This window comes from Caenorhabditis elegans, chromosome V (genome assembly GCF_000002985.6).
Source record: "Caenorhabditis elegans chromosome V".
Taxonomy (NCBI): Eukaryota; Metazoa; Nematoda; class Chromadorea; order Rhabditida; family Rhabditidae; genus Caenorhabditis; species Caenorhabditis elegans.
In genome coordinates, this window is record NC_003283.11 from 13,010,208 (window position 1) to 13,034,864 (window position 24,657).

At 36.2% G+C, this 24,657-nt stretch overlaps 5 protein-coding genes and 5 non-coding genes across 15 annotated transcripts; 4 read left to right on the forward strand and 6 right to left on the reverse strand.

The window, feature by feature from the left end:
• Positions 1-67: 67 nt before the first annotated feature.
• try-10 (Peptidase S1 domain-containing protein) lies at positions 68-3,051 on the reverse strand (the record flags this gene model as incomplete). Of its 4 annotated transcripts, NM_001269546.4 has the most annotated exons (9): positions 68-319; positions 1,185-1,235; positions 1,289-1,404; positions 1,452-1,533; positions 1,582-1,698; positions 2,158-2,269; positions 2,315-2,441; positions 2,490-2,728; positions 3,038-3,051. In NM_001269546.4, the coding sequence occupies 9 exons, from the start codon at positions 3,049-3,051 to the stop codon at positions 110-112; spliced, it is 1,068 nt and encodes a 355-aa protein (NP_001256475.1). The 4 variants fall into 4 exon arrangements, with proteins under 4 accessions (NP_001256475.1, NP_001355438.1, NP_001256476.1 ...); NM_001368472.3 differs by lacking the exon at positions 3,038-3,051 and having other exon boundaries at positions 110-319; positions 2,490-2,568; NM_001269547.3 differs by lacking the exons at positions 1,452-1,533; positions 1,582-1,698; positions 2,158-2,269; ... (1 more) ...; positions 2,490-2,728; positions 3,038-3,051 and having other exon boundaries at positions 110-319; positions 1,289-1,375.
• F15B9.15 lies at positions 1,272-1,458 on the forward strand. Its single transcript, NR_131698.1, has one exon.
• An 885-nt stretch (positions 3,052-3,936) lies between the features above and the next one.
• On the forward strand, positions 3,937-6,434 carry F15B9.6 (uncharacterized protein). Its single transcript, NM_073854.7, has 8 exons — positions 3,937-4,010; positions 4,373-4,545; positions 4,592-4,783; positions 4,840-5,050; positions 5,093-5,187; positions 5,230-5,332; positions 5,376-5,555; positions 5,907-6,434. The coding sequence occupies exons 1-8, from the start codon at positions 3,947-3,949 to the stop codon at positions 6,263-6,265; spliced, it is 1,377 nt and encodes a 458-aa protein (NP_506255.2). The 5' UTR covers positions 3,937-3,946; the 3' UTR covers positions 6,266-6,434.
• Positions 6,435-8,853: 2,419 nt separating this feature from the next.
• Positions 8,854-23,194, forward strand: fmi-1 (Cadherin EGF LAG seven-pass G-type receptor fmi-1; the record flags this gene model as incomplete). Of its 3 annotated transcripts, NM_073855.6 has the most annotated exons (25): positions 8,854-9,386; positions 9,701-9,845; positions 10,046-10,111; positions 10,297-10,431; positions 12,481-13,172; positions 13,217-13,322; positions 13,391-13,855; positions 14,036-14,249; positions 14,655-14,740; positions 15,032-15,186; positions 15,468-15,727; positions 15,774-16,299; positions 16,346-16,468; positions 17,006-17,247; positions 17,296-17,421; positions 18,026-18,251; positions 18,303-18,396; positions 18,446-18,556; positions 18,638-18,738; positions 19,034-20,357; positions 20,405-20,969; positions 21,017-21,408; positions 21,461-21,774; positions 22,078-22,330; positions 22,379-23,194. In NM_073855.6, 25 exons carry the CDS (start codon positions 8,881-8,883, stop codon positions 22,940-22,942), a joined length of 7,791 nt encoding a protein of 2,596 aa, NP_506256.3. The 3 variants fall into 3 exon arrangements, with proteins under 3 accessions (NP_506256.3, NP_001300071.1, NP_001300072.1); NM_001313142.3 differs by lacking the exons at positions 8,854-9,386; positions 9,701-9,845; positions 10,046-10,111; positions 10,297-10,431 and having other exon boundaries at positions 12,706-13,172; positions 22,379-22,942; NM_001313143.3 differs by lacking the exons at positions 8,854-9,386; positions 9,701-9,845; positions 10,046-10,111; ... (6 more) ...; positions 15,032-15,186; positions 15,468-15,727 and having other exon boundaries at positions 15,986-16,299; positions 22,379-22,942.
• Positions 12,004-12,024, reverse strand: 21ur-12786. Its single transcript, NR_069840.1, has one exon.
• W07G4.10 lies at positions 16,489-16,773 on the reverse strand. The gene has a single exon (NR_069841.1). It is a non-coding gene; the product is annotated as an Unclassified non-coding RNA W07G4.10 (non-coding RNA).
• W07G4.t1 lies at positions 16,821-16,893 on the reverse strand. The gene has a single exon. It is a non-coding gene; the product is annotated as a tRNA-Lys (tRNA).
• W07G4.12 lies at positions 17,830-17,963 on the reverse strand. Its single transcript, NR_069842.1, has one exon. It is a non-coding gene; the product is annotated as an Unclassified non-coding RNA W07G4.12 (non-coding RNA).
• A 121-nt stretch (positions 23,195-23,315) lies between the features above and the next one.
• Positions 23,316-24,014, forward strand: W07G4.1 (FIP (Fungus-Induced Protein) Related). Its single transcript, NM_073856.5, has 2 exons — positions 23,316-23,364; positions 23,674-24,014. The coding sequence occupies exons 1-2, from the start codon at positions 23,322-23,324 to the stop codon at positions 23,955-23,957; spliced, it is 327 nt and encodes a 108-aa protein (NP_506257.2). The 5' UTR covers positions 23,316-23,321; the 3' UTR covers positions 23,958-24,014.
• Positions 23,998-24,497, reverse strand: W07G4.7 (Secretory peptide; the record flags this gene model as incomplete). Its single annotated transcript, NM_001129558.2, has 3 exons — positions 23,998-24,146; positions 24,198-24,322; positions 24,371-24,497. 3 exons carry the CDS (start codon positions 24,495-24,497, stop codon positions 24,060-24,062), a joined length of 339 nt encoding a protein of 112 aa, NP_001123030.1. The 3' UTR covers positions 23,998-24,059.
• Positions 24,498-24,657: the final 160 nt, after the last annotated feature.

Here is a 24,657-nt window from a genome sequence, read left to right on the forward strand (position 1 = left end):
AAAAATATGTATATGTATTGCCACAATATTTACATTTCTTAAAAAGTTCCCTCTATCCAAAAGCAAATCAATTTGATTGATATTATTTATTGTAAAACCAACGAATCCATTAAAAAATTCCAGATCCAAAGCACATGTTCTGTCCTTCATTCAATTGATATAGCTCGCCATATTTCTGTAAAATTTCCACAACTCTTTCAGAACTTTCTCTCCAATCCGAAACGAATGTATACTCAAAGTCTCGGCAAAATGAGATGTGATTTGATGGATCTTGTTCACTCATTTTCGAAAAAGATCCGATATGGGCGACGGTTCCTACCTGGAAATTGATTGTCTCTGGTTCAGTGTAGAATGTTCTCAACCACAGTTCAATAAACTATTGTTATCAATTAAATGTGTACGACCAACGGCCTTGAAAACTCAAAGCATTTTGGTTCAATAAGTTAGTGACTTCTAAAGTTTGAACGCTTTATTGTAAGGCTCGGTATATTAATCAAGATAAAAGTAGAGGCTCGTCACTGGGGTTTTAGTATGAATATACTTATAAGACTCCAACAAAAAAAACAGTTCCAAAACGTTTTGGTAAATTGCCAAAATTTCCAAAATGTGGTGTTTAAGTAATTTCGATCATCGCTGCAAAATTGAACCCCTAAATCGCAACATTCGCTATTTTGATAAGTTTTCTATTTAATATTTGGTTTGATTATCGGACTAAAGCAACAGTTTTAAATAATTTCCCTACGATACTCTATTTTATAATGGGTTTGAATTTTTTATGTATTTTTTCTTTTTTCCACTTTTTAATTTGGTTCGCTAAAAAATAACAAGAAAAAGTCTTGTAGTTTCGTTAAAAGATGACCTAACATTTCTGACTATAAGATAATGTTGTCCAAGTTTTAAAAATAGAACATAACATAACTAGACACATTTCATCGTATAACACTTTTTAAAAGCCTACCAAAAATCAGAGAATTGTTTTAAATCAGTTTTTCGCCATAATTCGATTTATCTTTTTATAGCGGTCTCGGTTATAAAAAAATGTTTTACCCTAACTATTGAATATGGTCATAAAAATCCTTAAATCTACACTGGTTTTTTTTTGGAACTTCAAATATATGCAGGTTCAAGCATATATTTGAAAAGATGTCCTAATTTCTTTTCTGAAATTTTATATATTAACTAACCAAAATTCGTTTTCCATTGACAAAACAATACACGGGACTTCCTGAATCACCCTGAAATAATTTCGGTCCATAAAATATAAATTCCAGCAAACATTGCAACTAACCATACATGCTCTACTACTCCCTGTCACTGCTTTTGCAATCAAATATTTTCGTTTTCCAATTCTTCGAACACTCAAATTAACCATCATCTGACGAACTGAGTCACTATATTTCGCTGCTGAAATATACTTTAATGTCATCATTGCATTAATAAATAATATTTACTTTTATTCTCTGTCTTTCCCCATCCAGCCACGTAGCATACAGACGTCTCGAGTTGGAGTTGTGTGAGCGGGGCGGTTTCTTTCTGTTAATTTTTCAACACTTTGTTTGGAACATGAGTTGGCAGACTCACAAAGTTCACAGATCCGGTGCTGGGAAGTTTTGCAATTTGAAGAGACAACGGCGAGTGACAAACATCAGCTCTTTGTGGGAGGAAAATGACTGCCACGTCATCATTTGCTTCAGATGCCTATGTTAATTTACAATTTAAAAAACCGTAGTTTCATGAGGTATGACTGAAATAAAACAAAAATTCTGGCAGACTCTAAACAAATTGATAAGGTTCTGATATTTTTTTGACGGGAAACTCTACATCAAACTTTGCCCCTTTCACAGCAGCGATCACAACTTAAAAAATCGATTCCATTTTTGCAACGTGGCAGTAGGTTTCTTATCAGTGGAATGTTGATGTGTTGAAGGAATATGTGACTGACGTATGACGTCACACATGTTTTCTACATCAAACTATGTGCAAAATGATTGTGACGTCACATTTTGTAAAAACATATTTCGGAGTTATTAATAATTTTGTGATAATTACGATAAAGAAAACCAAAAACGAGATTGCAACCTGTACCAGATATATGTCCAGAAAGGTATTATCTAATTATTCGTTGTAAAACTGTCCAATCAAAGTATCTCGACTTACATCATTGAAAAACTTTTTGCTGATTGCCATTGCGTGACTTCTGAATTCCTGTTCTCCGTCATCATGCTTATTCAGATGCACATCTCCTAAAGTTACTTTTGCTGTTACTGCACTATAAAAAATTAGATTAACTACAAAATTGTGAGTTTTCACATACAAGTCATCACCCGAAAAAACACAATGTGCGGAAGTAATGACAATGCTTGGTGCGATAAGTACTCCACCACATACATTTGTCGTTCCGTCAGGAAATCGCGTAATTACAGACGCCAATGATAACGTGTCTGAAAATGATTTCCGTTTCGAGAAACTTCCAGATACTGGAAATCTACCAAAGGAATTTGCAGAGAAACCATTGATTATCGAAGTTGAATAAGAAATAAAAGACAATAGCAAAATGAAAAAATTCATGGTTTTTGATATGGTAAATGATTTCAGGAAACGGATGGAGGAAATACATGTTATGATTATCCATTTTGTATTCAATAAACAAAAAGTTCGTTGACAATATATGTTGAGCGCTGCTGAGCTCACAAAAGGATTGGGCCAAATTGTGGAACATTTTCTGATTCTGGAAAAACTGAAAATCCATAAAATATTATGTAGTGACTCATCAGCAGACGAGTTGCATATCTTGCAATTAGGGGTTTCAACGGATGTAGAATTTGCATATTAACACCGTAATAAAAAAAACAATTCTGATACTGTAATGTTTTTTGTTTTCCTTCACGGCACTTTAAAAAACTATTTTAGCTTATTTTTATCTGTTGGAATAATCATCAATGCAATTGAATTGAATTGAATTTATTACGATTGAAATCGTGATAATAAACATAATAAACATACGATAATAAACATACAGAAAAAATAATAAACTCACACAGCACCGCCCATTGTCAAAAGTTTCCTCAGCGGTAAATGTGCATATAAAAACACCCACCAGTGATAAACCTCATCTGATCAACTCGGTTTGTTTCGTTTATCACTTCTGCTTTCTCAATTCATCATTCAATCAATATTCACATTTCGAATTTCATTTGAATTTTAGTAAACATTCTTTTTTGTATCATCAGATTAAAAGTCTGAAACTATGTACAAGTAAGGCACAAACCAACATTTTCATGATTTTTCGAAATGAAAAAAAAATTATTTCTCCAAACTTTGTGAATGTGAAAAGTTAAATTTCAATCCCCTAAAAGATATACATACCAACCTTTTTTAATTGATGTTTTCAAGCTAGCTAAGTTTTTTTTAATATAAAGATTTTATCACGATTTGGTAATCGTGATAGAATATATAGGAAATATAATTGAGCATTCATACAGTTGATTATACCTGAAAGTAAATAAGACTAAAGAACAAAAAAGAAGGAAAAGAAAGTTTCAGATCTGTTACGTCATGAACAAATAAATTAGAATAAAATACATTTGAATTATTCTTATCAGTCATCAATTCCATGAAAGCTTTATTTTGTTTACAATTTCATTTAGACCGTTTTAGGAGAGGGAGACTAAAACGTTTCATACAGTCCGTTTACATTTCTCAGTGTCTAGACATGTCTGTAATATATATAGTCTAGGTTCGCCCACGGTCTTCTCCTTAGTTTCATTTCAGTCTCATCTCTTATCTATCACATTGTTTTAACAGTAATGTAAAACTTATTTCTCCAGATTATATGTACCTTTTTTTGATTTTAGCATTTTTTGGACATTTTAAGTTTGTTTGTTTCGTAATGTATTACGGTCATTTATTTCTTGCTTCTTGAGTTTTCATTTTCAGCGAAAAATCGATGCCTGCCATCAAAATGAAATGCCTACTGTATTTCATTGTGATACTCATAATTCAAGCGAATGGTATGTTTACTACAATAATGCCATGTATTCTCAAAAATTTTTTTAAATAGCAATGAAATATATTTTTGGGCTCATTTGTCACACCGGAAGCAAAGTTAACTTGAAAAATACATTTGAGGTCGAGCGACGGGGTTTTTTTGAAATGCACAGCTCCCAAACGCCTGAAGATTTTAATTTGTACTACTTGGGAAAAATCTGTCATCAAAATGTTTTATGAATCATCAGTACATTGTTTACGAATGGCATTTAATGCTGATAAAGCAAATTTCAACGAACTTTCTAGAAAAATGGAAGTTTCATAATACGACTTTGAAACTCTCTTTGAAGTCTAATTTGGGAGAAATCAATATTGCTTTTTCCAGTTCCAGGAAGTGTTCAAGATTCTCCAGAAGCATATAATATTCTCGAGCCAAACCTCGGAGGATGCCCTCGTACTTCGGACCGAATCAAGTTTTGTAGTGCAAAATTCAATTCTTCCATTAGAAATAAGGTTTCGCCGCTGACATGTGCTCACCAATGGTGTTCTTGTGCAATGGTAATTTGTAATTTCTAAAATGAAATGCAAATAATTTTATTTTCAGGAAATCCCAGAGGGCGAAGAACATTGTAAGGATCATGTACAGTCGGCGTGCCTAAAATTGAAATCTGATGCCAAAGAAGGAAAAATCATCTTAGCGAAGCCGAAGTTTGATATCTCCATGAACATGAAGCAAACTTTGAGAGAGTTGGAAAATAATTGCACGGTTCAAATTATGGAAGGTGATGATAACTTGGTAAGTGAACCACATGTTCTAGTGAGCTTGATATAAACCTTTTAAGCTTTTTACAGAGAGTTGAACAATTGTTCAAATTGACTCTTTCCAACAGGTGCATCAACGAGCATTCTCAACAACTGGAACAAGCTTTAATTGAGGAGGATACAAATACTTCTGTTTCCTTTGATATTCCATTTGATTGGTTCCGGTGTGGATGGGAGCATGGAGCCATCGGAATAGTATTTAATCGAAAGTGGGTCAGCGAATCATGTGGAGAACATTCAGGTTTCATCGGTTTTTCATATCGTAGTTCATAAAAGTTTGTAGCTGAAATCAATAACTGTTGTGCGAAACACTATAATTGTTATATGAACCAACGTGGATACAACTTATGTGACAAGACAGCTCGAGAATGTCATAAGGTATGTTAATTGTGCTTACCTTGGTAAACTATAACTTTTTAGTCAGTCGTATTGAGCAGTCATCAAGAGTCCTGCAAAGCCTTTTCTGAGAAACTTCTGAAAAACCGGGTAGATGAGGAAATATATAAAACTATCGGGACAAAGGGTATATTTTTTTAATTAAAACTTTTCACAATTCAACATTACAGAGGTCGAAACCCAATTTGTGACGTTCGACGGGAATCTTCACGCAGCGATGAAACCAATGGGTACTCTGAATTCAATCCTCTCTGCTACTGTTCACAAGATTCAACCTCACCCAGTGATCAATGCTACTCTTCGGCACCTTTTCGATAATGATGTGTACAAATATGGATGGTCCAATAGAAGTAAGTTTTGTTGTTTTGTTAAATCTAAAATTTGACGGATTACATTCAAAAATGCTTTGGATTACTAGTTGGTACAGAGATTTCAAATTTGACGGATGACAAGATATATTTTTTGACGGATGGCAAGATATATACTTCTTCCGTGATCCGGTAGAAGCCTGGAAAAAATGACTTAAATAATGAACAGCCTCAAACGAATAAGAATTTATGTATATTTGTTTAAATTTTTCTTCCAGTTAAAAGCCTTAATTTCCAGTCTTCTATTTGAAAACAATCATTAGAAATTCCGAGAAATTAGCTGTTTCGCATTTTTGAAATAAATTACTACGCTACAAAAAAGTTTATTTTCAGTTGAAATCGATTCTTGTATACTCCGTTTCGAACATTGCAAAACACTGGATAAAATAGATTATTGTTTGATACAACTTCGAGGCTGCATTTTGAGCATTGATAACGAAGATGCGGATTTCAAATCAACGACCAAAACAATTTATGCCACTATCGATGAGTTGATCAAGATTCCAGAAGAATCTTGGTGGAGCACGATTTTGCCTGTAATTGCCATCATCATTTCAATATTCGTTTGTTTCTGTGATATCTTCCGTTGTGTTAAATTTTTGAAAAAAAAAATTTGGAGAACTGAACATCAAGCGTTATCGCCCCCGAACGGACAAGCTGAAAACAATGCCGATGGGGAGAACAACGAATAAGAAATGGAACATCGATCTATGAAAGTAATGAATTGTTCGTCCGTGTATTAAGTTATTTCTCGATGTTCCTTTTTCGTTGTTTCTCAGTGTCCTTTTATTTTCTCTAAAAATGTTTTCAACAATTCACAACCAATACTTGTATGTCAGTACTGTAATTTCAAAAAGCATAAACCTTTTTTCTATTTAACTCTTTGCAACCAAAACACCTTTAATCTCGATTTCATCACAACCAACGGATGCCTTTAATTGTATGTATCCTGCCATCCTTCTATCCCCATTTCTCCCATTTTCTTTCCCCTCCATTTCAGTTTTAATTACGCATCGTCACATTCCATTTGACGGCCACAAGCTCGTCTCTTCCACGACCATCTAACCGGCCAATTGTTTATGGTGAAATGCACATTTTCATGCGCACACGCATGTCAAAATAGTTCATCATTTTATAAAGTCTCGCCCCGAGATGTTCGTCTGATTAATCGGTAGAGAGTCAGAAGGCTCAAGCGGATGGGGGTGAAAGAGCACATATATTTGATCGATGAGTTTCAATATGTTCACCGCAAATGGTTATGTGACATGGAAAGACGACTGACATGGATTGAATGTAATAAAATGGAGCACCTGAATTGAAAAAGCTTGGTTGATTGCGAAATTTAAAGAAAGAAAAATTAATTAATTTTCATGGTTTTGTTAAGGAATACCAATTGAATATGTTGAAATTTTATGAAAATAACAGGTTATGAAATTTTGTTTTAGAATACTGCGTGATATTTGTAACTTGGCAATAGCTAACATTCAACTTAAACCCAAATTTTTTCAACCCAAAAATTCTCGTTTCAGAAAAAAGAAAGACAAACTTTGAAAACGATTAAACAAAAGCAGCGAAGGGTTTGTAGATGTAACTAATTTTATTCCTACAAAACAGAGCAGTTTTCAGGTAACTTATTTCTCTCGAAGAATTATAAAAATATGGAAGAAACCAGGAATGCGTGGCAATTATCAAAACTGTTGCCAAAATTGAGAATTGCCGATTGAGAACTTTAATGTTTTTTTTTTGAGTTTCTAAAAAGGTTTGAAAATTGTTGGAAATTCCATAAACCAGCTAATTGCGAAAATCACCGACGCAAAAAATTCCAAGAGGTACAAGAAGCTTCAGCTTTAAAACCAAAAAGTCAATAAATAGGTGAAGGTCATTTTGACAATTTCGACCAATTGTTTTAAACATTCAGCTTAAACATTCATGAATTAAATCGTTAAAAATTAAATGCCCCAAGTTATGCAACGCTCTTTTCTTGGCTTTTCGTTTTTTAATATTACTTATCTGGAACTTTTTGGAATTTTCACATAAACCGTTTGAGTTGTTACTTCAACGACAACGAAATTCCCTTTGAGAAATTAGCTAAAAATTTCCGATTAACAGTACGTTTATGTTTCCTATTTCCGGAAGTTTCAATTGTTAGCTCTCTTTGTTTCATGTTTTTCCCATTGATTTTTCCTCCATTCTTTCAATTTTTTTGCTATCCGATCCTTCTTCCAATTTCCGTTGAAAATTCAAACCAACAAAACTACAACTCAACTCGATGATGCTCTTTCTCCGGGGAATCAAGCAACAACACTACTCGTCGCGGAGAAAAATGAGTTGTGGCTATTCTGACACTGAAAAATATGCAAATTTGGTATAGAAACGAGCTGTCCGACAAGATGACACAACGGGAAAACTAATGAGGAGCGGAAGGGGAAAAACAGACAAAAAAGAAAACAAAAACAAAAAAAGAAAGTGAACAAAGATGCATCTTTCAAACAAACAAAAAACAGTGTCTATAAATGTATTCAAAGCAATTAGATATGCAACCTATTCTTCGAAGAACACCTGCCTGACGCCGTTCCGACGAGAACGAGGGACACATAATATGCCTTTTTCGGCTTTGCTTAATTGACCGAGAGAAACAATATGGTGGCAGGAAGGACAGAAAATCGGTTTATGACCAATCGGCGGACACATGGCTCCATGACTGGCTCCAGAGGATTAGCAAAAAGATGATTATAAATAGAGAATGGAGAGAGAGACTGTCGCAATACAAATTCCGAAAGCAATTAAAGTCGAATAATTGACTTGAATGTTGCAATTGGGAAAGATTTATGGAGACCACGGCATTCGGCATTAGGCACGAGGTAGGCGTAGGTATTCCTTAAGAAAAAAACTAACCAAACAAATCATCAATCTCCCCCAGCGAAGAAAACCAAAAACAATATATTTTCTATACCTCTGAATCTATAATCAACCAAAGTCCCATAGCTCTCTCCCCTATAACGTCTGATTATAAACTCTCCCACGTCCCTTTCTCCTTTCCCCAGATATCATATATTTCTCATTTCCGGCTCACTATCAATGCGCGAACATGAGCTTCTCCTCCTCTTCTTCCAAACGAGACATAAATTAGCTGATACAACCCTTTGCTCTTTTCACCTCATATGTCCATTGGCAGCTGGTCAGTTCTTCTTCCAAAGAGACGCAGAAAGAGTGCCACCCAACCTAGACCACGCCTCCATTTCTATTCGGACACCGCACCCGCCACTGACATTCACATTCAACTGCATCGATGTCATGAAGAGAAATAATGATGCTTGACAGAATTATGTTTCTTTTATTTTTTATCTTATCACTAGTGATAGGTAGTTTTAGTGAGTATTTGGATGATAAATATTATTCAACTAATTCTATTGATGTGGTCTGTAAGCCATGTGCAGTCCCATCAAGTAATTCTGTAATATGGCTACCAGCTTCACGTCCTCCATGTCTACACCCCGGTCAACCAATCATTCATTGGCCTGATTTATCTGATAACTTGGCTTGTCCTGTTCCTGGTCTTCCAGATTCTGTCCATTCTTCGCAAATTTCATTGCTAGAAGGAGAAGGACTTTTGTTAACAAAAGAGAGAATTTGCTTTTTTGATGGTCCAATCGATTTTCATTATGATTATGTTTGTGATGGAAAACTTTATCGATCAAAAATGAGAATAGGACATTCCATTGCTTCGAAGAAAAAGTTGGAAACCAGAAGAACAAAGAGATGGGCGAGAAGGAGAAATCCCGATGCAAATGCTGTTCATTTTCAACAAGAGAAGTGAGTATTAAATTTGAAAAGTTTAGTTTTAGAACCGATGTACATTGCTACATGCGAATTTTGTTATTGCAATTTTTTGAAAATGTGAAACGTCTCCTTAAAAGCGCACGTTGTTTTTTTGAGCTGGTTTTGCCACGATCTCAGCCATTATGGTCGCTAGAACTCAAATTTAACACGACTGTTCTTGAAATGTCGAAGCTAAAGTTTATGAAAATTGTAAATAAAGAAACAATTTCATAATAAATAGTTTTACATCAAGGCCCCCATTTTTGCGAATTCACAATAAAAAATGTTCTCAAAACTTTATTTTTCAGATATGTAAAAGAATTACCAGAAGATACTCCAATTGAAACAATAATTGCATCTGTAAAAGCCTCACATGCTTCATCTCAACCTCTTTACTACTCAATGGTTGCTCCACAAGATTCTCGATCTCAAAACTTGTTCACCTTGGATACTGTAAGTTTTTCCGAGATTCCCATCTAAAAACTTACTTCTTAATTCTATTTATATATCAAACTATACTTTTATACTACTAACAAACTCAGAAAAAGTGCCTCTAAGGAACTTGAACACACAAACGCAATTATCTATGAATGCTTTCTAGTGAGAAAAAGCGGACGGCTGCTCGCTCTGGAAAAATAATGCAATTTTTGCAGATGAGTGGAGAGATTCGTTTGGCCAAAAGTATGGACCGAGAAGTTCTTGATAAACATATACTGAAGGTGGGTAATTTGTTGTGATGTGGAGCACTAGAGCTGCAAAATTATCGAGGAAAAATATTTTGTTGTTAGAAAAAACTTTGGAATATTTATTACCGAATTTAAACTTTTTTTAAAAATGTGCACACACAGATAATTTAGAAAATCTCATTGTTTAACAATTCCCTTTCATTATATATTTTTTCCAGGTCACAGCTTACGAGAGGGTTGATCCAACAATATCGGCTAGTACGACTGTAGTTGTTCACGTTCTAGATGTTCAGGACAATAGCCCGATTTTCGAAAAAGATTCTTATTTTGGAGAAATCCGCGAAGATGCTCCGGTGAGTCTTCTATTCAATTCATTCTTACACCCATTCCATTTTCATTCATTCATTTACACTCTGCGTATCTTGTAACTCTTATAATATTATTCTATCTCTATTCTCCTCCTATTTTCCTAATTCGAACGACGAGCTCTTCGGGTCGGTGGACGCTTCTCCGGGACGAAACAACAGCTTGTAATTAGCGAGTGCTTTTGCATAGATAGTGTTACATTTGAAGAGACGTAAATAATATGCGCGAGAGGATTCACCTGTCAATGTGTGTGTGGATACAATACAGTTTGAAAGTGTCACTATATATTGGATTAGCCAAAGGGAAAGTGGAGAATAACGGTTGAATAAAGAAATAATAAATAGGTAGGATAAAATGAATAATACGATTTTACAAAGGAAAATATGAAGACGAACAAATAGGCGTAAGAAATTTCAATTAAATCTAGCGGGATCAAATAAATGCCACTAATGTCAACTTGTTAAGTTCTATAGTCCAGAATAGGTTCGGTTCATGCTCTTTTATGGCTGAAATACGATGCAAAAGTTTAGTTTTTGTACTGAAAGCTTCAAATTTATCGAAAAACGAAAATCATTTGAGCTGAACGTTGAAGTTGGAAATCTTCAGCTGTAACACTTTTACGGCTCATTCGGAAACACTGGAACGTATTCGTTTTCTTTATTCAAAAATTCTTCGATCTCCTCAATCTCCTTTGTTGGCATATTCTGATATTTTTGACATTTTCCAATTTAGTTCTTGCGGGCTTACCGATTTCCATATTAATTCATTTTTTCCACGCCAAGTGCCAGTCCGAATTACTTGGTTTTTGGTATAAATTTCCATTCCATTTTCCCTGGCTCCCTCCTTCCGTCGCCTCTAATTTCCCCCGAGACACATACTCGTAGTACTCCTATTTTTGAGAGCGAGTGACCACCAGTATTCAGAAAAAAGGTTCTCAAAAAAGGTGAAGGGTGTAGCTCATAAATCAAACACACCTACTACATACTTCATCGTCTTTTGCCACTTTTCCATCTTCCAAAAGCCCCTCTTTTCGAAGCACGCAACATTGTTCCAGTCGGAAAAGATGTCTAAATCTCTCAAAATTGAATGCTACCTCATCCAAATGACCATCTGTCATCAGACGACGGCTTCACAGAGCACCCTCGAGCAGGAAAATTAGAGCCCGAAAATGAATGTTTGCCGTCCGTCAGGAAGAAGGACACCAACACCGTGTATGCATGGGTACGGGAAGAGTGTATATCAGAGTTAGAGACGCAGGTAAACACGGGAGTCAGAGACGGATGAGCCAGTAAAATTGTGAAAGCTGAAGATGAATCAAAAGAGGGTTTGAGGTTGCACAAAAGGTGGAGGATTATATTATTTATGTGTAACTACTGAGATTAATGGAATGCTAGAACTGATTACCTCTGCTAACTATAAAAAGGTTGCAGAACTTCTAGGATCTTCGGCACAAAACGTTCTTCACGTTTTTTCTTCAATGAAAACTATGAAAAAGCAATCAGCAACTATCAAATCTGAAACTTGATAAAAGATTCTCGCGATCTAAATACAATTGAAAAGCTCTGTAGTTTTTTCCTAAACCGCCTTCAAAATTTCAAGAACCTAATTTCTTCCCGACGAAAAACATAAAAATATAAAGTACCAATATTGTCTTCGTGAAAAACCAAGATCTAAATGGATATATCTTTTCATTTCCTACAACCCAAAATTTCATCATCATAGCCATTTCGTTGCCTTCTCACACCCAATAATGAGATGAGTCGTGTCGTTTCTTCGAATCGTAAAGCGACCGCCGTCGCCACCATTCTCGCCGTCACCACCGCCCCTAGTTGCACTAGCTTCGAATATATAATTAAAGGATGGGAGAAAAAGGGGGTAGAGTGAGCATGTGTAGTACATGAAGACAAGGGCATAGAAATCCAAAGTGATATTGGAGTAAGTAACTAACTCGAACCACTTGAAATTTGGAATGAAACGGAAATATGCTGGCAATGACATCCATCTTGAGAATCTAATGAAAATATATTATCTTTCAGATTGGCACCACTGTTCTATCGGTTTTTGCGAGAGATTTGGATTCTGGAGAAAATGGAGAAATTGAGTATTCATTGGGTGAAGGAAATGGAAAGAATCTTTTGGCAATTAATGCAAAAAGTGGAGTCATTCAGACAGCCGCACCTTTGGATCGTGAAACACTTTCTCTCATTCGCCTAGATGTGATTGCTAGTGATAAAGGAACTCCAAAAAGAGAATCAACTGCTATGGTTGAGATTACTGTAGTTGATGTGAATGATAATGCTCCAGTTTTTGCATCGGATTCATATAATGTTACTATCTTGGAGAATATAACAATTCCTGCGGTGATTGCTACAGTAAAAGCAACTGATGAAGATTTTGGAACAAATGGGAAAGTACACTACTCGATGGCTTCATCCTCAGGAATTGGAGGTCTAACAATTGATTATTCAACTGGAGAAGTAACTCTTAGAGAACGAATCGATGCCAAAAACTCTCCGATAACTGCAGTAATCCGTGCAAAAGATGGAGCACAGCCAGCCCTTTCCAGCACAGTTCCACTCACAATTAATGTTATTGACATTAATGATCATGCTCCAACTCTTATCGCTGCGCAGAAAATGATAACTCTTGAAGAGAATGTAGCAATTGGAGAAGAGGTTGGAAGAGTTTATGCTATTGATGAAGACAGTGGACCTAATGGAATTATAAAGTGAGAAAGGAAATAAGTTTGGAAGGTTCAAGGGTAGTTTTCAGATATTCTATGGAAGGATCGGAAGACTTTATTATTGATGAAGATAGTGGATTGATAAAGACAACAAAACTTCTAGATCGTGAGACAACTGCACGATATTCTTTAAAAGTAAGTATATTTTAATTTCGATAATTTAATTTCGGCAAACCGAGTTTTAAATTCAATTCTACTCCCAGGTCACAGCAAGAGATATGGGAACTCCTTCACTGAATACTTCAACGACGATCGCAGTGGTATTGAAAGATATCAACGATAATGCACCGACTTTCGATAAAAAAGAATATAATGTGACGATATCTGAAGAAATGCCACGTGGAAGTCAGATCATCACACTGAAAGCAGTTGACAACGATGAAGATCAGAAAATCACGTATCGAATCGAAGAGGCCGATAGAGAAGTGTTCAGTATTTTGGATATTGGAGATCAGGGTGCAATTTTGAGTGTTTCTGGAGAATTGAAACGTCAAGATCATAAAGTTAGAGTCGAAATCTCTGCAACAGATCAAGGTGGATTACAAGGAAGATGTGTAGTGAATGTGTTCATTGATGATGTCAATTCGGCACCGTATTTCAATGATCATCCATTTTCTGTGAAAATTCCAGAGCATTCACCTATTGGATATCCGGTTATTACTTTGAAAGTAAGTTTTTTTTCATACTTCGGTTTTTATGGATTGAAGCATTTTTATGTTTCTTCAAACCTTCGAAAAAAGCGAATCCCAAATTCTGCCAATTGGCATGTAAAACAGCGACCTAATTATGAGCTTCATAGAAATTTTGACGCTACTCCGCCTTTAAACATATTTATTCTAACTTTTCAGGCAGAAGACCATGATCGTGGTGATAATGCTCGTATTGTCTATTCCATTGATTCCTCTCAATTTTTCCGAATTGACCCATCTTCTGGAGACATTTCTGTATCTTCCGACCTGGATCGTGAAGATCGTGCCACGTTCTCCGTCATCGTGACAGCTTCAGATCATGCAAGTCCACCGCTTAACACGTCAACACAAATTGAAGTGATTCTGGATGACAGTGAGTTGTTTCGCTTCCATTTTATTAATATCTCTGACGGCGGATCTCATCCACATTTTGACATATTCAAATATGGGCAAGTGTTTCTTTTGACTGCATACGCGCATTTTGTTCTGCCATAACAGAACAACGACAACTGACAAATGGCCAGATGTGTTAGAGCATTGCCAGACAAGATAGTGTTGAGGGTAATGCAAATCTGAGAGAGACGCAGTAAGTGTCAGAGAAAACACGATTATTTACGGAAATTAGGGTTCGGTCGGTATTGTGTGAGAAGACAGAAGGAGCAGGAAATGTCGGGAGGAACGAGAAACAAGCAAAACTAATAATGTGCAAATTAGGGAAATTGCGTTAAAAATGCAAAACGTTTTTCGAATCTTTTCATAAATTAAATTGAAATTTCAGTAAATGACAACTCACCACAGTTTACATCTTCAAGCTATGCTGCCACAATTTCAGAAGATATTCCGGTTGGGACTTCATTTCTACAGGTAAATTGTTCATCCGTGTCAAAAAAAAGTATTTTATTTTTTAAGTGGAGTAGCGCGGTTCTGTTAAAATTTACAGTTTTCGCAAATTGTCAAGTTTAGAGAAATATAGATCAAGTTCTAAGTTCTACAAAAATATATAACTTTTTGAGACAATTTGAACATTTTATGCGCTATTCCATTTTTTATATGGTATTTCTAAACAAAAACTTTATCCTGCAAGTTCAGAAATCAGAAAAAAATTAAACTTCATTTTAATCGTAAAACCGCTGAGCACAATAAAACTTTGTTTAGGTATCTGCAATTGACGCTGACATCGGTCCAAATGGAATTGTCGACTACTTCCTAAACGAATCTTCCTCATCTCCTTCCATTCAACTTTTTCGACTGGACCGCACATCGGGAACTCTTCGTGTCAGCTCAAAGCTTGATCGTGAGCAGTTTGCAGTGTAAGTGTGTTACATTTGTTAGGGTCAACCAATCCGGGATTAAGAGCATGTCCATAAGTGAGAAGGGGGCTAACACCTGCGCGGATTGCTCAATGAGCCCTCATTTGACCGGGTGTCACTGTTTTCAATGGGATGGATGAATGAATGGAACATGGTTTTTCTCAAGTGCCAACAGATTGCGCGACGGCGAATAAAAAAATGAGACTTGCATTATAATTTATGGGAGCACAAATTAGATTAGAAAATAATGTTTTCAAATAAGAAGAGAGTTTAAATTTCAGAATTGTTCTACCGATATTCGCAAGAGACCGAGGAACACCCTCGCTGTCTGCTGCATCTGAAATCACACTGACTCTCTCCGATGTCAATGATAATGCTCCAACATTTGAGCAACTCTCTTATGACCTGTATATTGCTGAAAACTCTCCAGTTGGTTCAACAGTTGGAACAATTGTTGCAAGAGATGCAGATGAGGGAGATAATGCTGATATTTCATTCAGAATTTTTGGAGGTGCTGATGCCAAACTTTTTGATATTGAAGGTAGGATCTTTCCATTTTTTTTCGGATCAAACATTTTTAATTTCAGAAGATGCTGAACAAAATGGAGTTGTACGAATTCTGACGAGAGCTGAATTCGATTACGAAGCCAAGGCAAACAAATTCTTCTTCGAATTACAAGCAAGTAGTGGACAATTGTCTTCAACTGTTCCAGTTAGAATCCACGTGTCAGATGTGAATGACAATAAGCCTGCACTGAAGGATTTTGTGATTCTAATGAACAGATTTGATAATGTGCAAATGGCTCGACAAATTGGATTTATTCCGGCATTTGACCCTGATCAGAATGCAACACTTGAGTACTTTTTGGAGGAAAATGATTTGATTGAGGCTGAAAAATACACAGGAAAGATTTTAGTAAAACAAGAATGGAAAAGAAATATGGATGTTTCATTCAAGACATGTGTTTCGGATGGAGCAAATACAGAATGTTCTACGTGTCGATTTATTCATGTATTGGTTGAACCTGAATGGCTCTCGGAGAGCTTTACATTGAGTTTGGCTAGAATGACTGTTGATGATTTCTGGGATCCATTGGTTTTTCAAAGATTTAGGTTTGTTTAACTTATATGTATTAAATTTGAAGATTATTTGTTTCAGAGATGCCATGTCCACTTTGAGCAACTGGAAACCTTCTGACATTCACGTCATTGGTGTCAAGCAGCATCTTGATGACGTCATCTACATAAATATCGCAATCACAGACCATGGAAGAGTCGTACGGTGAGAATTGTGGGAGAGAGAACAGAAACACACAATAACACTCAAATCAATCATAAAAAGAGAGGCCGCCATTGCTCAAGGGGGACGCCTCGTTACTACTGGTAGTCAAGTGTTGTGTTACGGGAAATGAGTTTGGGGATTTAGATTTGGATGTGCAATTAGATGCGCTTCACAATAATTCGATTTGTTTTGACAAACAATGAAATGCATGCGCCGGCTCCCCCTCGCGTGTTTCCACCCTCTTGAAACGACATATTTTCAAGAAGTAGTGTAATTGAATATGAATAATGGAGCAAGAAAGCGTTGCTAATGTTAAGGAAAGTATAACAAAGTGAGAAAATGCAAAAAATCTAGCCACCTAGGGGACTCGAACCCCTGACCTTAAGATTAAAAGTCTCACGCTCTACCAACTGAGCTAAGGAGGCCCTGAAAAGGACAAAATTCCGTCTCTACCGTTTTGAAATGGTATATACCAAGTATAGAGACGCAGAGAATCAGGAAACTGTTATGCATGTAAATGAACACAACATTTTACAGAGGCTGGAGAGCGATTGAATTGGTGAAAGAATCAATCAAAAAGTTGGAAAAGATGACATTATTGCAAGTTGAAGTTATAAGAGATGAATCATGTGCAAATGAGCCATGTTCCCATATGGCGAAGTGCAGACAAACTCAAAAGTTTGTTGGAGAAATGAAGGCTCACGAGACTGATAATTTCATTGCTCGTACCTTGAACACAGTGAATACATTTGTTTGTGAATGTCCATCTGGATTTACAAGTGAGTTTAATGCATAATTATTCTAACAACCAATTGCCTTTTTTCCAGGTTCAGGTGCCCATGGTGACTGTGATACGCGTATCGATGAGTGTTATCGTGGCAGGTGCTCTAATAATTCGACTTGCGTTGCGTTCGAGAACACGTATCAATGCGAATGCAAACCCGGCTGGATAGGTACGTAATTCAGCTAATTGACTAAATGGGATTGAGAGTGAAAAGGGAGAGAAGGAACACTCGTAAAATTGAATGTTGGCAAGACCTCTTTCGCCTCAATAAAATGGTCCTTATGAGGTTGAAATTTGCATTAGCAAATTGGCTCAGAAAATAAGTGGCTATTGGACAACGAAAAATAGTAAAACCAGACAATTGAGGGAAAAGGTATTTTTAAAGATAATTGCTCAGAAAATTTTATTTGTTATTTTTATTATAGCTATTTAAATTTGTATGTTTTCACAACCTGAAGAGGTTTTTTCTCAAATAAAATAGTTTAGTTGAGTGAGTACTCATATTCAAATTTCCAACTTAAAAGTATTGTCACGTAATGTTTCAATAACTAAAAATTGTTACCCTGGTCCACTTTGCAAGAGCAATTTGCGTGTCACTTCAGTTTCCCCGGTGCCGGTCGTTTGTTTCAACTTGGGCCCGGAAGTACCCCATCTAAGTCTGTGACCCCTTTTCCGTCCCACTTCCATGTCGATGTGCTTCGTGTGAAAGAGTAACATATATCGAAATTTCAAGAAATGGGGATCTTTTGAATATTTAGTTTTATAAATTGCAGGTCGTCACTGTGAAATTTCGGTTCATGCTCTCACGTGTGTTCCTGGTTACTGTATGTCAGATTCTCTGTGTGAACTCGACGGGAATCAAATGAAATGTAGACATTGTAAATATCACGGAGAAGATACAGATGAACGATGCCGCCTCAGAAGTGTATCTTTTGATGGAGAAGGTCTTCTTAATGTGAATCTAGACTTACCACGTACCCAATGGACCATGAAATTCAGGTAAGCTTAAAGAAAAGAAGATCCCAAAAAAAACTTTTTTTTTTTTTGAAGAGTCTCTACAATTGCACATAACGGTGTTTTGGTATTCACCGGTGACAAAAGAAGCGACTTTGTGGAAGTTTCTGTTGTGGATCGAGTACTAAAGGTTTGCCAAAAAATGTCTAGGAAAGGGATTTTCATTTTCTAGTTTTCAGGTTCAATTCTCATTAGGCGGAGAGAAAATTGATGCGAAAATGGAAAATGATGTGGAAAATAGAATAAATGATGGTGAATGGCATACTGTTGCTTTGGAGTACTCGAATAAAGTAAGGAGTTATGGAAATTAAGATTAAAATTTAGAATTTATTGTTAATTTTAAATGTTCAGAAAAAATCTTTAATTTTCAGCAAATCACAATGTCTCTGGATGATTGTGAAACTAATCCATCCCTTCTTCTGAATACTTCTCCAAATTGTGCTATTCGTGCGAAGCTGAACCTCGAGAAAAAGTATGTTTCTCTTCTCTATTGGTAATAATTCATAATTACGAGGGAGACCTCCCCTTGTGTGCAACATGAAATTCTTGTAATAATATAAAATATAATTCAATTTTCGAACAGAAATGGAAATTATGGAGAAAGCGGGTATAGAAGAGCATGTATAGAGGGAACCGATTGAATTATTCATTTGATTAGTGAAATTACATGTTAACTGAGGAAGTTGTGAACGGAATTTTTTGACTTAATATTTGAGGGAACTTTTTGATAATTAGGCTACCTGGAAACCAAAAATACTTTTTTTCAGATGCGAAGATCCAACAGTTCCATGCTATCGTTATCTGGATATTTCAAATGGATTATTCCTTGGAGGCCGTCCTGGAACTTCGAAGCAAATCGAGAAGGCCTTCTCTGGATGTATTTCTGATTTGTCAGTGGATAAAGAAGATGTCGATTTTTCAACGATCAAAGAAATGCACAAAGTTGGACAAGTTCATGAAGGATGCAAGCATCGTAAAGATTTTTGCTCAACTTCGGATGGACAATGCTCGGCTACCTCGAAGTGTGTCAATCGTTGGGGAGGCAGAATTTGTAGCTGTCCGCAATCGGTTCATTCGACTGGTGAATGTGTTGGAGCACTTGGAACTCAAGATTTACGTGGGCATTCTCTATTTGAAGAGGAATCATTTGTTTTGTACCAGCCAAGCCAAGTATCTGTACCGTTTGAAGTTTCATTTGAATTCCGGACATCTCGAGCTGATATGCAAGTGTTTGCACTCGAATTTACACAAAGAAGTGTTCATTACAACTTGGAAGTTGATGATGGAACTTTGAAATATAACATTGGAGATTCTGAAGTTGAGTTGCCAGCTCCTGAAGTAACATCAAAGCATTGGATGAATGTTGTCATCAAGTTTGAAGCAGATTCAGTTGCAACTAGTATAAATGGAATCTACAGTGCAGAAGCTAAAGCTTCCATTTCTGATATGAATCTAGAGAGCTTATACTTTGGAATTGCACCTGGAACTGGACATCCATCACGTTTTGAAGGATGCATTCGGAATGTTTTGGTTGATGGAAGATCGATTTCAGTGAAAAAGAAAGGAAAGACTCGAGCTGGATGTGTTGTTCCAAATCGATGTTCCGTTGATTCCATCTGCCCTGCTGAAAGTACTTGTCACAGAGCATGGAACAAACACAAATGCAAATGCCACAAAAGTTTTGTAGGCGACACGTGTCTTCCTGTGTGCTCTGTCGCCAACGTGTGCTCTTCCGGGACTTGTGTATCATCCAACACAACTGCAGGTTATGAATGCATTTGTCCTGCGGGAAAAACTGGAAAGAACTGTCAACTTGAAGCACCAAAACAGATGTGTCCTTCTGGATGGTGGGGAACTTTTCCAAGATGTAGAAGATGTTCTTGTGCCCAAACTAAGGATTATGAGGCACAATGTGATAAGAAGACTGGAGCATGTCAGTGCAAGAAAAGCCATTTCTCAACTATCAATGGATGTGTAAAATGCGAATGTGGATTTGGAGCTGACAGTACAGAATGCTCAGCTGATGGGCATTGTAAATGTAATGGAGATGCAGTTGGGAGAAGATGTGATAGATGCTCTAGATTTGATCATGTAAGTTACTTCTTGTAGGCGAGAATATTAAATCCTAATTATTTCAGCAACTCGACTCAAAGACTCTAAAATGTAGACCAGTTTCTGGAAAGTGCCCATCTGAAATTGAGTACAGTATCCAATGGCCTGCAAGTCAAAAAGGATCAATCGTACGACAGTCCTGTCCAGTTGGAGAAAGTGGTCTCGCAACTCGGAAATGCTTAGAAACTGGAAGATGGTCGGATGTGAATGCTTGGAATTGCACCCGCCCGGAATATTCTATAATGGTCAACAAGTTTGAAATTCTGGAGCCATCGAAGCTGCTCACAATGGTCGCAAATGCTACAAATACGGAATCTTCAATTCGAGGACGGAATCAACAAATTGCAGCGGAAGCATTGAGTAGGCTTGTAGATTATGAACAGAGTATGCCAATGAAGGGAAGAGCTCATATCAAGGATATGAAGTTTACGGAAAAATTGATTGAATCATTGGGAAGAGTTATGAGTGAGCAACCTGCAGATGAGTATTCAACTTTGATTTCAAAGCTATGGAATTATGCTGAAACTGTTGCTGAAATCCATGAAAATGTGAACTTCTTATCACCATTCTTTGTTGCTAATGATCACATCGGTAAGATTTTGATGTTGATTTTCTATTTAAAAAATTACATTTTACAGTATTTGCATCGGATAAACTGGATTTCGGAAACATTCTTCCAAAGTTCAACAACTTTGTGGATCTTCGTCCAACAGGTTTCCCAAGAGTTCGAGCAATTGTCACAGGAACAACCCAAGTTGTTTATTCAATTGTACCATATCCACGCTGCAATCGGTGTGAGAACCCAATGATTGCCATAGTCGCCAACACTTCTGATCCAGTCATTGTTGAATTTGAAATAGAAGAAGACGATGGTTGGAAGTATCCAGAATGTGTTCGTTTTGATGAGAAATCAGGAACATGGACGGCCCGAGGAGCAGCTTTGATTGGTCTTAATTTGACTCATGCTGCATGTGAATACAATCGAATTGGAGTTTTTACAATGTTTGTGAACGATCAGTCAAGTTCAATAGTAAGCTTTATAGATATAATTTAGAAATGAAAAATAAACCAAACGAATTTAGGTCCGAGTAGCACAGATGGATAATATGACGTCACCTGCTATCGCTGGAGTTGCTCTTTTCCTTTGCTTCCTTTCTATTCTTCTGACACTCTCCAGACGAAGCCTGAAGACTCATTCAGTTCGAATTGGATTCATATTGTTCTTTGCAATCAATATTTTGAATCTCTTCTTCGTTCATAAAACTGCAATCAATCAAGCATATTGTCCAGTGAGAAACGCAATGCTCTCATTCACATCGTCAGCTCCGTTCGCATGGCTCTTCTTGTATGGTCTCTACATCTACAGAATGCTTGCAGATGGTTCTTCGTCTCCAAGGTACGTAGTTTTATAGTTTCGGATAGAAACTTTTTTGGGCGGTTAAAGTTGTCTTCTGCCTACAACTACTACTGACCAATTTTTCCTCCAAAAAAGGTATACTTAATTGGAAAGTTGGCGATTTTCTGAGCATCCAGTTAGCTAGATGAACGCTTGATCCTATTTTTGCTAATATTATGCCAAAATTTAAAACGGCTCATAAAAAGGTTCGCCCAAAGTTCGTCAACTTCTCAATCAGGTATATATTTCTGGGCGATAGTTTGAATGTCATCAAATGCCGAGAAAACTTATGCAATGTTTCAGTTTAACAACATCTCTGCTCGTTGGAATTGTATTCCCTTGCCTTATCTCATTCACAACATTTTTTGTCACCGATCAGTGCTCATTATCTCCACATCTTTGGCTCTTCTGGTGCATCATTCTTCCAATTGGATTATTCCTTCTTCTATCATTTTATGCAGCTGCAACGTCAGTTCTTGTCAGCTTACACAAGAAATATGATGTTTTTGTTGCAAAGTATAATGTGAAGAGAGCAGTGTTCCAGCACTTTATTTTGGTGATTTTTTTTATTCTATTGCGTCAAACATAATGTATTCGATTTCAGACGATATTCACATTGGGAATGACACTTACCGGGTTATTTGCCAATCAACTACCTCTTCCAATGGAAATAATGGAGATCTCTCAGTCGATCATTTATTTGATAGCTGCATTGGTTATTTTCTTGTGGTGCGTCTGTGATATCACCACAAAAGCTTCGGACTCTAATCCGAGTATGTGGTTGGACAATCAGAAGTCGGTAATGGCAGAATCCACGATGGCGGATCCACAGTGTGCATCACCATTATTATCTCCAAGACATCAACATCACGAGGTTCCAATGGATTCTGAATGGGTTCCAGATGTAAATCCATCAAACCATTATCATACTTCAATCAATGAACCAGACACTCCACGTCGTCTTCTTCTACCTCAGAATCGAGACGTCATCAACATTCTTTCATCACCTGATCAAATTCTAAATGAAGGAGTTGGACACGTTTATCGTAACAATATGGGATCACTTCCACGTCTTCGAAGTGCTCAAGATGAAGCTGATGATGCGTATTACACATATACGGCATCTAGAAAATACAAAAATACCACATCTACATTCAACAGGGAATAGAATATTATTCATTGATTTTTAATTATTTTTAAGTTATGTGTACAAATGATCTCTCTTTTCAGTTGTTTTGTATCTCTTAAATTTTCTTTCATTTTCCCATTTTATTCATATCTGTGACTCTAGTTTCTTTCTATTATTTTTCTTTTCTAGCTTTACAAAATCTTGCCTTACTTGTTCATTGTTCCGATGATTTTCTTTTATAAATATGTTTTTAAAAAAAAATTAAAATTAAAATTTATAAATTTATAAATTCAAAATCAACATGATTTGATAGAATATTATCATATCAACTATGTAAATTTGCTTCGTCAAATTGAAATTGAAAAAGGTATATAAGGAAGATATGAATCAATTGATAGATTAATTTCGGAATTAAACTATGAATATTCTTATCATCCTGTTGGCTATTTTTGCATTGGCATGTAAGTCTGTTGAAAAATAATGAAACGCAACTTTAGGGTTTGCAAAAACATAGTCTTCCTATCCCTGTATGAAATTTTCAATAAAAAAACTATTGTGGTTTTTATATATTTCAGTTCTTCAGTAGAATTTTGGAAACATTTATCAAGAATATTCTCGAAATCAGCATCTTTGACGAATTAATGCCAATATTTCAATATTTTTATTCTATATTTCTAAGTATTTGCCTATGGGTATCTGGGTATTTGGAAGCTAAGAATGTCTGATTTTGTTAATTTAAATTTATACTAAAATTGAAATATAATCTCCAGATCAAGTATCCTCTCACTCGAGTTCTTCTTCTTCCGAATCAAATGAACATCATCACCGTCGTCATCGCAGACCGAAGTTTGACCACCAATTTCATGGATATCACGGAGGACATGATGTTTATCACGGAGATCATCACGGATATAACAATGGATATCATGGAGGATATCAAGAAGGATTTCACAGTGGTTATAATGTGAATCACGGAGAAATTAGCGGACAGCAAAGTGGATTCAACTATCAGCAAAATCACTGGGGAAACAATGGAGGATGGAATCGAGTTTAGATGACATCGGCTAATTATTATTATTGCAAAACTAATACAATTTTCAAATAAATTATTTTATTACATTGAATTGTTATAACTTCCAACATTATCAAGAAAAACTCAAAAAGCCATTCCATTTTCATTGATTGTCGGCCAGAGCATTGGTCCCATGTTTCTCACATTCATACAGAAGTTATCAGAATGAGTCTGAAAACATTAACTTAGTTTTAAAGTTGAAGATAGTTCAGTTGATAGTACCTTACAAACACCTTCATTTGCGAGAACACTAACACAACGACAATATTCATTATTACATGCTTCCATTGTTGCCTTTTTATATACATAACACCAACCATGGGCGAGGCAACAAGTTCGATGTTGTTCTGAAAATATTGCTCACTTACAAGGGTTCACTCTTGCTGATCACTTACCTAAAATGGCGGGACAGTCCAATTTGATCGAAATCTCCATCCAATTTGTTAGAATTGGATCAATTCCACACATTAATCGACATTTTGCAATTCCAAAAAGTGATACCAAAAGTAGAACGAATTTCATTTTTATGAATACTTTCTAGCTGTTTTCCTTTTTATATTACAAGTTAGTAGAAATTAGGTCAATTTAGTCTACTCTAATGGTCATAACAACTGTCAAGCTTCATATTGTAAACGATTCATTGAAGTGGAAAATGCGGTGAAGTTCTGGGATTTGTAAAGCT